Source organism: Crocodylus porosus, unplaced genomic scaffold (assembly GCF_001723895.1).
Source record: "Crocodylus porosus isolate Cpor-Errol unplaced genomic scaffold, CroPor_comp1, whole genome shotgun sequence".
Classification (NCBI taxonomy): Eukaryota; Metazoa; Chordata; order Crocodylia; family Crocodylidae; genus Crocodylus; species Crocodylus porosus.
The window spans coordinates 27,416,434-27,427,570 of NW_017728918.1; the positions used below are offsets into that span (position 1 = coordinate 27,416,434).

Below are 11,137 nucleotides of genomic sequence, written 5' to 3' on the forward strand. Positions count from 1 at the left end.
GTGCTAAACTAGTATTAGAATATGGTTTTTGTTCAAGATAAGGTGTGATTATACGTGGAGTAAACCTGCATGTATCAGCTTTAATCTAGTTAGCCCACTTACCAGTAGCATTGGAAAGAGATGATGGTTTACTGATCTGTGCTGTATATTATTATGATTGTTGCTACATGTACTAGGTACTCTATGCACTAAAAGTGTATTTGCTTAGCTGGTTCTTTGGGTAGATGTGATATCTTTTATTAGAGCTAAAAATGTGACTGGATGGATGTCAGTGAGAATGGAAATAGGTGGAAATTAGGAGAATAAAAAGTAGAGTAAGGAAGGGAGGGGGTAAAAATGAGGTGGGGGGGAGGGCCAAAGGTGAGTAAACGAGATTCAGGCAGGCAGGGTTCTTTGGTTAGATGTGATATCCTTTATTAGACCAATTGAGTAGTTGGGAAAAAGGTTCATAGCAAGCTTTTGGGTGCAGTCACCATCAGGCATAGGGAGTCTCTGCTGGTCTGGGACTTCAAGGAATGAGAGAAGGTCTCCTAGCTTGCATATATTAACTTCTTTGAAACAGATAATAGTTAATGTTAATTAGCCTAATTTTAATTAGTTAATTTTTGTTTGCAGTATGGAACCACACCATTGATTTGGGCTGCAAGGAAGGGTCATTTGGAATGTGTAAAGTACCTGTTGCAGATGGGAGCTGATGTTGACCAAGAAGGGGCTGTAAGTAACTTTTTTCCCATCTTAAACTGTGCCTGTGTTGTTTACAACATAAACTGACTGCAGTTTCTATTGTAAAAATTAAACCAAGTGAACTATTGACGACAACAAAAAAAGCTAGTTTTCTATCTAGTGTATAATAATTTTGGTCTGTCTGTCCCTTTTTTCCCCCTAGAACTCTATGACTGCACTTATTGTAGCAGTAAAAGGTGGTTACACTGACTCCGTAAAGGAAATTCTGAAGAGGAACCCAAATGTGAATTTAACCGATAAAGATGGAAATACAGCTTTGATGATTGCATCGAAGGAGGGTCACACAGAAATTGTGCAGGATCTCCTTGATGCTGGAACATATGTGAACATTCCTGATAGGGTTAGTATGTGCTCCACTGGTAGCTATAACGCTAGATGTGTGCATGATGCGTTACTCTGAATTACCATGTGTTGTATAAATTCACATGTACTATATTTTTCCTTGTTTTTAGTTTTTTGTCCCAGGTGATAGATCTGTTTATGATTTTTAAATAAATTCAGTTTTTTTGTTTCCCAGCATGCTATGAGAAAAAACAAAGCAAAGAAGGTCCTTCTGGCATTGTATAAGATTACAGAAGGTTGCCAAGGAGCTGATACTTTAAGTTTGATTTTTATTCTATATTTTATTATTCCTTGAGTTCTAATTCTGGTCCTGTTGCTAATTCTCTTATATTTGTGTCTCTTTTCATATCAGTAACAAGAGGACAATATGTAATGCGTAGGCAAATTTGTTAATACTTTTGACAGAAGTTTGAAAATACAGAGCATAAGTGATAATTATTACAAATGTGTATTTGAGTATATAACTTTAAACCTATTTAATGATCCCTTCTGTCCTTGATGCTTTTGAAATAAGTTCTGTGTCCAGATTAGTTACTTTTCTTCTCTCCTTTCTGCATCTAAAATGTCCTTTTTTTTTGGCTTTTTGATTTAAAAGCAGATTAAAAATACCTTCCCCCCCCCCAAACCCCCAATCAATTTTCAGGGCAAGTACCTTGGGGGAAAAATACTGCTTCTGAAAGCATTTTAGTAGCTTCTAAGTTGTTTCTACCACCACTCTCTGGAATGGTGGCTAGCCTTTTCTCATTTTTGATAGTGATAGAAATTTAGCAGCTGATACCTCACAAGATGTAAAGGTTGGAAATAAATCTTATCCATAAGCATGGTTTTCTAGCTCTGGAACAAAGTACATTGGCTGCATATAAAAGCGTGTTGGTAAAATGAGTACATCAAGATGCTTAGAATCAATCTGAAGTTCAGGTAAAAATCATAATGAGTAACTTACAACCGGGAAGTTGTCTTGCTACCAATCCACTTTTCCCGTGGTTCTTGTTGTAGCCAAAGATTAAGTCATGTTGGAATTTAGCTAGAAAAACTCCAATAGAAAAAATAATAACCAGAATCCTGTGTTTATAAGTTGGGATGTCTTGGAGCTTGACAAAACGAGTTCAAGATTAACTTATTCTATTAAAAATTAAGATTTTTTTGGTTTAAATACTAAAATATCACTTATTTTGCCCTCTGATAAATACCTAACTTTTGGGGCACAACATAAATTGATTTCTTAAACCTTCTGATTGGTTCTCCCTGTTTGTTGGATACAATTACATTCAAAAAATGGTTTCTTAAGTTATTAGATTCTTGATTAGTCTAGTAACTGGCAGTATCCTCCCACAAAAAGGAAGTCCCCAACAAGGTACAATATTTATTTAATATATCTGCAGTGCTGGCAGGTTAAGCCAGGTTACCACATGGAGGGGGATTTTAAAATTGTACATAGCAAACATGAGTATTCCTTATTTAAATACTTACAACTGTTCATTAAATCCTTAAACTTAAGTCAAGATTTTCTTCTATGAGGGGAAACTCGGTGAAATTCAGACCCTTCATTGACTTAAACAAGTGATTAATTTGACTTTTACTTTATTGATCACCTGTATTTCCTCTGTGTCCATAGGCCCCTATGATGCGATTAAACAGTTAATTATGTCTTTAAAGTGTAAACCGGCCACATGTTAATGGTACAATAAAACAGGAAACCAGCTACAAAGTTACTGCACAAAATGCATACAATACCATATTTTATATAATAATTTTATAGCTGGTTTCTGTCGTGCATTAAATCAGATGCGGCTGATCAGCCGATAGTTGGCTGGCAGGGACTGCTCCAGGCTTGAGCCCTAGGCAGTCCCTACCAGCTGATGGCAGACCAAAACAGTTCTAGTTTTGAGCCTGAGGACCATCCAGATCTGACCATCAGCTTATTATTGGCCAGCTCCAGGGGACCACATGGGGTCTCAGACTGGCTACGGGGTTCTCGGAGCCAGCTGATTATCACCGATTTTCAGGTACCTGACCTTTCAGTGCAGAGAGGGATTCCAGGATCATGATGGCTGGATTAGGAGCTGATCCCCAATCCCAACAGGTGCTCCTCATTCCATGCAGCAGCCACTGCTAGTCTCGCAGCTGAAGAGGCTTGCAACGGCAGCAGCATTTCTGGAGTTGTCCTCGCTGTGAGCCTTGTCAGCAGCAGATCTTGCAGTGGAGAGAACGCCACCTCTGCAAGCATTGTTGGTGTGGGGCTTGCAGCACAGGGGATGCAACTGTGGGACTATTCTCCCCGTTGCCCCTTCTGCGAACCCCATAGTGTCCAGTATAAATCTTGCGCCTGAGAGTGCTCTCGGTGGGAGCCGATGCAGGGGGAGCCTAAGATTGTGATCCCAGGCTCCCTCTGGCACTGGCAATAAGGTGTGATGGGATCTAATGTGCGATCCCACAATTGCAGCTCATGGCAGGAGGCACGATTGTGTGGATCTAGTGTTAGATCCTATTGCACCTTTACCTGCACATGGTAGAGGGTCCTTCATGTTACCTATAGAAGTAATCCTGATTTAGTTGGAATAACTGAAATTAGAATCAGCCCTGTGTGTTACTTATTAAAAGGAAAGACAGCAAAAAAACACTGATCTGCAATGAGAGAGCTTTATTAACCTCTTGAACCATTCATAGAAAATACCATTAATAGATTTGTTCTGCATAGCTGGCTCTACTGTTTCAGTTTTTGCATGTTTATTGTTGCTTGGTTCTTTCTGTGGTTGCATACATTTTGTTGGATGTAGTCCTTTTAAGTTATGCTCTTAGCCTACATTTTTGCTTACATCTTTTCCAACATTTTTGGTTTATTTTAAATGACCTCTTGTCTGTAGATACAGTTGGGGAAAAATGGATGCAAACAGCTTTGTTTACCACATCACCACAATAAAGTGATGACAGTGAACTGGAGTAAACTGCTCATAATGCTATACACACGCACACTATTTGGTTAGTGGTTACTCATATATATATATATATGTATATATATAGAGTAACCAAATGTGTGTGTGTGTGTATATTTATATGTATATGTGTGCATACATACAAAGACAAACAGCATGCTTTATAAGCAGACGATGTTTTTAATTTTAATAAGTGAAAATTTACTCCTAGCTTCTAAGCATTTATATATTTTACTTCCAGAGTGGAGACACTGTGCTGATTGGTGCTGTTAGAGGCGGTCATGTTGAAATTGTGAGGGCCCTGCTTCATAAATATGCTGACATAGACATCAGAGGCCAGGTAATTATAAAAGTTTTAATCTTATCATGGGCCCTTAAATGATATGTGAAGGTGACAATACTAAACAGCTATACTGGGCCCTGAAAAACAGGACTAGAAAGTTTTACCTAAATTCTGTAATCCAGTTTATTAACAAATGTGGAAAAACTTTGCTACTGCCCTTGCAATTCTGAAGGAATAAAACTTCTAATTTACTATTTATAATTGTATTATTAACTCGCTTTTATTTAACTGATAAGCTTGTATAGCAGAAAATATTTTTAAATATATGTGATGTATTTTATCAGCATTAACTAATATGTACGTTGAATAAATGTAATCTACATTGACAAAAATTAAGTAATATATTTTGTCAATACTGTTTGACTAATCCTACTTACTACATATGTTTTACTGTTCTCGTATCTTCTTTTTCTTTTATGTTTTTTAGTATTATCAATTAAGTTTCCATCCCTTCTTTTTTCCCTCTCTATTTGTATATTATTTTCTCTTATGTTTTCTTTCTCCTTTCTTGTCATACTGAAACTTCTCTCCCAAGCCGTACTACTTTTCTTATCACATCATTTTTTTCTTCTATTCATTGAATCAAACACAGTGCCCCCCACTGTAGAGTGCACGAGTTTTACGATACAAATGACTTATTAGAACACCAGACAAAAAGTGTAGTACGTCAATTCTGTGACCAAGTGAAAAACCAGGCTGTCACTACTGCTGGGAAAAAAAGAGTACGTATACATGTGCTCTGGGGTGGATCAGACATTTTAATTCAATAGGTTCCTGGAGAGCTGCTCTAATTAAAACACTGCAGCTTCATGTGTATTAACTCCCCTTGTGTGTAAAAATGGCTGTGAGATGCTTTAATTAAATCTCATTTGATGAGCTTTAGTCAAAGAGCCCTAGCTCTTTTAAACCCTCAAGGGCATATGCACATTGGCGCTGCAGCAATGCTAGAGCGTTCACGATTAATTGAGTCTGCTACAACCCATTTTCACTGGAACACATTAGAGCATATGTATAGGTGCCCAAAGACTTTTGTGTTTCCAGCTGGTGCCTTGTCATTGGAATACTGCTCTGTGGTTCTGTCTTTCAAATCAGCTTCTGGTCTCATAAATTTGGCACCGTTCAACATCCTCAGGTTCCTGGAAGGGAGAAGAAATACTCTCTTAATTTGTTCATCCAACTCAGCTAGCTGGCTGCTCTCATAAATGGGAAAGAGGAGAGGAGAAGAGCTGTGTCCTTGCTGGTCTAACTCCTTACCTGGGTCTCATTTTAGACATGGGGTGGGTGGGAGGGTCTCTCTCAAATGACCACTGTGGATCTCAGAACTGTGGGGCAAAATTGACCTCATTTTAGTCAGCTAATTTATTGCTAGTGCAGCTGACTAAGAAGGTCAGTTCTCACAGTGCTATAGGTTTTAGGAAAATGAAGACTTAATAACGTACAGGAGTAATCTGTCTGCAGATTTAGAAAGAAACACTTCACTGATTTAACCTTTCAACTTTTGTTAGCAGTTCTTCTAGCCAGATTCTGAGGTAGGTCATTATATTCCACTTCCCAAAGCCAGTGGAGGGTTCATTGAGGAGCAGTAGTCCCTTCTTCCTTTTGTTAACTGTGGTGTTATTTTACTGTCGGATTTATAAATTGACATCATCCTATGTACAATTTGTGGATTCTGTGAGATAAAAAGTGCTGTTAAAATCTAATATATTGCATCACATTTGTTTTCAAGGATAATAAAACTGCTTTATATTGGGCAGTTGAAAAAGGAAATGCCACAATGGTGAGAGATATTTTGCAGTGCAATCCTGATACAGAAATATGCACAAAGGTAAAGAGTTAGAATTCTAATCGTAGCTATACCAACGTTTATTATTCCAAGTCTGTTTTCCCATTTCTTCTAACTGAGTGGGTTTAATACTATAATGTCACGTTTGATATTCTGTTAAAAATAGAGACAATATGTTTGTTTTATTAGTTAATTTCAGCTTTGTCTTTCTATGCTAAATGATCATAGCATGTATATGTACTACATATGTATGCTTGTATAGTCATCCCTTTGCTGGTAGACACCACACTGCTGAGCAAGAACAACTCAGCAGGGTATCTGCCTCTGAGTAAGTATGTCTCCCTTCCCTCCCTTGCCGGAGATTGCCAGGACTACTGAAGGAAGGGGACTGTGGTGGGAAGGAAAGAGAGACAGTACCAATCCCTGAATTTTAACTAATAGCCAGAAGAATAAATGGTATTGTACACTATTCATTCATACCATGCCTACATAGCAATGGTTTATCTTTATCCCACAATATCTCGTATACTTGCTACATTGCAAAATGCAAAAAGATGCTTTTTTCATAGTGCCTGTGGAAAGGATTTTTTATAATGAATACATTTAATCAGTTTGTTTCTGAATTATGAATGTCAGGAGAAATAATGAAGCCATATTTTTATGTAGTGGCACTTCCTATGAAAGTGCTCCCTTTAACAATAAAAGAATTAACTAAAATAGTACAAGTTATGATCGGTCTGGGAATGGCATATAATGTTTTTTTTATATTTTATGACATATGGTGTAAAAGATTCTTTTTGGGTTTTCTTCATTCCCCCCCCCCCGCTTTTAGGATGGAGAAACACCACTTATAAAGGCAACAAAGATGAGAAATATTGAAATAGTAGAGCTTTTGCTGGATAAAGGAGCTAAGGTTTCTGCTATAGACAAGGTAAAGAAAGTTTGATATTTAACTTTATTTTTTCTTACCAAATTCCCTATATCTATATCCCATCTATAGGGAAGACATTTTTTCTGCCCTTGGGTACATACTTTGGCTGCTATTTCACTGTCCTCTGAAGGGTTAAAGATGAAATATTAGGTGGGGGACTTAGTGCTCTTTGGTACTGAGAATTTCTCAGCTGCCTGGTTGGGATGTTTTTAGTTTCATAGTTGTTAGGGGCTGGAAGAGACCTTACAGAACATTGGGTCCAGTCCCTCTGCACATGAGCAGTCTTGCTCAGTTGCTTAGGATAAAGTTGATCATTAGGCCTGGAATGTAGATTAGTATGGCTATATGGTTTGTTTACATTTGTCCTGACATGGTCATATATTAACAAATTTCCTGCTCCTGCTGGGATCCAGTTTGTTAGAGGTCCCTTAGGTCTGTTCTACAGTCTTGTGCTGTTAGTAATTTTCAAGGCTTTGGGTTTTTTTTACTTGTAATGCTTCAGACTTCTGAAATTAATATACATTGAAATTAATACATCCTGGTTGTCCAGGAATATGGATGGTACAGTCTAGTACTATATTCATAGTTTTTTTTCATAAATGTGAAGTGAATTATCAGTGCTTTGTTCAGTCAGATCACCCACACTTTTACTTTTCATTTTGACCTCTTGCTTTTCTCTTGTCCTTCCCCTCACAATACACACATGCTGTAGTATCTCATGTCTTGGGGTGGAGGTGGGAATTGGAACATACTTGCCTGTCTAACTGCTGTGTTTTTTCACTTTTTCTTTCTAGACTCATTAAATGTGCTATCTGTAATTAATATATGGGGTCACTTTTTCAGCTCCATCCTCAATCCTCTCCAATTCATGTTATATACATCTTGCCATGCAGTCCGCATTGATGTATTCCTAGCCATGTTTCATCAGAAGTTTTCTCTCGCCATCCTTCTTGATTTACTAGCTGCTTTTGTTCCAATCAGCTGATTCTTTGGGAAATTTTGTCCTCTGGTTTCTGTGACTCTTTTGTTCTCCTCTCTTACCTAATTGGTCCTTCTGTATGTTCTTCTATATCTCTTCTTCATCTCCCTCCAACTTTCTCTGATTCTGTTTTTTGGTGGTTTTTTCTTCTTCCTCTGAGTAATCTTATCCATAAATTTTTCTTTATTCTGATGACTCATAGCCAGTCCAAGTTCTTCTGCCCAAACTAATCTCAGTTTGTCTCTGCAGTTTCTCTATGGATGCCTCTCTATTACCTTAAGAGAAACATAGTTAAAATAGAGTTCTTAATGTTCCCACTCCACTTCAGACAGAATCCTGTTTCATTCAGGCTTTGTTTAAATCTTCCAGCTTCTTTTTAGAATTTTTTAGATATGGCCTTTCCCAGTTATATGCATAGCTCAAACTCTTGTCCAGGCTCTTATGCCTTGTTTCAGTTACTGCTACATACCCTTCTTTGGCCTTGACAAATCCAAAGTTGACCAGCACTCATCATTCAGAGCACTGCAGTGAAGATCATCTTCCTAGTTGGTTGGTTTTGTGTGTCATTTTTCTCCTTGTACCCTTCTGTTTACTCTGCTTTTTCTGTGGCAGAGTTGTGCTGCTAGTTAAATTTGCTAAATTGCAGCTCATGGGGTGTGGCTGCCAGAGCTACTTCACTGACACAGCTCTACTGCTGCTTGCTTCCCATGCCACCATGGAATTTCGGCTTTTTTTGTCACCATCAGCAATTAAAATTGGTAGCAAAAGAAAAGTGTGGGGAGAGCAGTGGTCACATTTAGACCTTGGGTTCTGGAGCTGCACCAGTGTGTTGGCCTAGCAGCCACTCAGTGGTGGTAGGTCACCCAGCCTGCAAGAAGCCCTTGGAGCCAAATGACTGGATGCTCCTGCTCTATGGCACCAAGTCACTTGTCTTCACACCCAGGACCTTTCATGAATTAACTTTCACTGACGGTGGGAGTCAGCATCTCAGTCAGTCCACGATGTCAGCTTTCATTGTCCACTAATGTTAAATATGTGAATTAGGACCTTTTCTCTTTTCCCCCATGCTTTTCCTTGTGCTTGGTAGATGTTGCCCTTAAAAAATTCACAAAGCTACTTCAATGTTCTTCTGTAAATCTTTCCTCAGAGGAAGAGACTATATCTGTTTTTAAAGGGTCTGAAGTTACTGATAAAGAGGTTCTGGTTTCACAAAGTTCAAAATTAAGATATACATTCTATAAGGTAGAAAAATGCCATTAAAATAACCCTTATGCCTTGCCTGCTTTTCTGCCTTTTTGATTGGTTGTGGGGCATATAGAAAAAGGAATTTGTCGTTAAGTTTTTTTAAAAACTTATTTTGTTTAAGCGAGCTACACAATATTTTGGAATGTATTACATTCAACAGTTTTTAAACTTGATTTAATTCCAGAAAGGAGATACTCCGCTTCACATTGCCATTCGGGGAAGGAGCCGTAAACTTGCAGAGCTCCTTTTAAGAAATCCCAAAGATGGCAGACTGCTTTACCGGCCCAACAAAGCTGGGGAGACACCTTACAATATTGACTGTAGCCACCAGAAAAGCATTTTAACTCAGATATTTGGAGCCAGTAAGTGCCAGCATTTATCTTTCCTTTTTCTTAGAAATAACAACCTTCTGTTCAGGGTGACTTGATCAGATACAGAAACAGAAAAACAGTTAACATAACTGAAAGTAAATAGTAAATGAGAACTTAAGTTGCATTGCATGATCTGTTTTTAGGAAATAATTAAGGTGTGTGTGAAGAATCTTCCAGGACTGTTTCCTTTTCTCCTGTTTTATGTTTAGGTTTGAAGATAGTTTAAAGATGTGGGGATGGCATTTCCATTAATCCAAGTCCTAATGCTGGTAAAACAGCTTGTGGTTTGGTTTTGGTTTTTTTTGTCTAAGAGGCTAATCTTTTATAATTCCTTTGTATTTGTGGGTTTGGCTATATTTAGTTCCAGTTTTGTGAAGAATGAATATGCTTTAATTTACTGTGACTTCTGAGATACTGAAGCCAATTACAGTGAGTTGGATTTATAGTGAATTGGCAGTTACGTGACTAATGAGCTATCTCCCATGTTTTTAATGTATAACATATACATTTATGCTTTGCAATCCCATCAAGCAAGACTGTATTAATGATTTTTATTCAATAATTGTCACTGAATTATTTTTCAGTTTACAAGTGAATTTGTCATTACATATATAACTCTATGTAATGTACAGTATGAGAAAAATATTCTGTAATGCTATATTTTGTTACAGGACACTTATCTCCTACTGAATCTGATGGTGACATGTTGGGTTATGACCTCTACAGTAGTGCGTTGGCTGATATTCTTAGTGAACCAACCATGCAACCACCTATTTGTGTAGGACTCTATGCGCAGTGGGGAAGTGGGAAATCTTTCCTGCTCAAAAAACTGGAAGGTAAGTTTTCTTGTAAATTTAGGCAGATATTCTGTAAAATGTAGGGATTTATAATATGTAGGCTTGGCAGGATTTGATTTTTATCAGTAGACATAGATTCTACCTGACACTTGCAGACTGATAGAAAAATATTTCTATCAGTAATCATTGAAATTTCCATCCTGGATTATAATTTTTTAATGTAAGTAAGGAAATTTGGGGCAGGAGGCCTTGTGTACACATACAGTAGCTGCTGTAGGAACTGTGGGTTGTGCCAGTTAAGGCTGTGCTGGGAATGGGGTTTCATAGTTTCTAGGATTGGAAGGGACCTGAGTAGATCATCTAGTCAGACCCCCTGCCGTGGCAAGAAAAAGTACTGGGGTCAGATGACCCCAGCAAGATGTACATCTAGCCTCCTCTTAAAGACCCCCAGGGTAGGAGCCAGCACCACTTCTTTTGGAGGTTGGTTCCAGATCCTAGCCGCCCTGACTGTGAAGTAGCGCCTCCTGATATCTAGCCTAAATCTACCCTCTGTCAGGTTGTGACTATTATTCCTGGTCACACCTGGCAGTGCTTGGGGGAACAGGGACTCCCCCAATGCCTGCTGATCCCCCCCTGACTAGTTTGTAACAGGCCACTAGATCCTCCCTC

The 11,137-nt window shown here is 38.3% G+C and overlaps 1 protein-coding gene across 1 annotated transcript in view; it reads left to right on the forward strand.

Annotated features, from left to right (window-relative positions):
• Positions 1-11,137, forward strand: part of KIDINS220 (kinase D interacting substrate 220) — a 134,388-nt gene that overhangs the window by 33,935 nt on the left and 89,316 nt on the right. Inside the window, exons 6-12 of the mRNA XM_019538143.1 lie at positions 599-714; positions 887-1,084; positions 4,261-4,359; positions 6,089-6,187; positions 6,978-7,076; positions 9,485-9,662; positions 10,343-10,507. Of these exons, the coding sequence (XP_019393688.1) occupies positions 599-714; positions 887-1,084; positions 4,261-4,359; positions 6,089-6,187; positions 6,978-7,076; positions 9,485-9,662; positions 10,343-10,507 (954 nt within the window). The remainder of the gene's footprint in view (positions 1-598; positions 715-886; positions 1,085-4,260; positions 4,360-6,088; positions 6,188-6,977; positions 7,077-9,484; positions 9,663-10,342; positions 10,508-11,137) is intronic.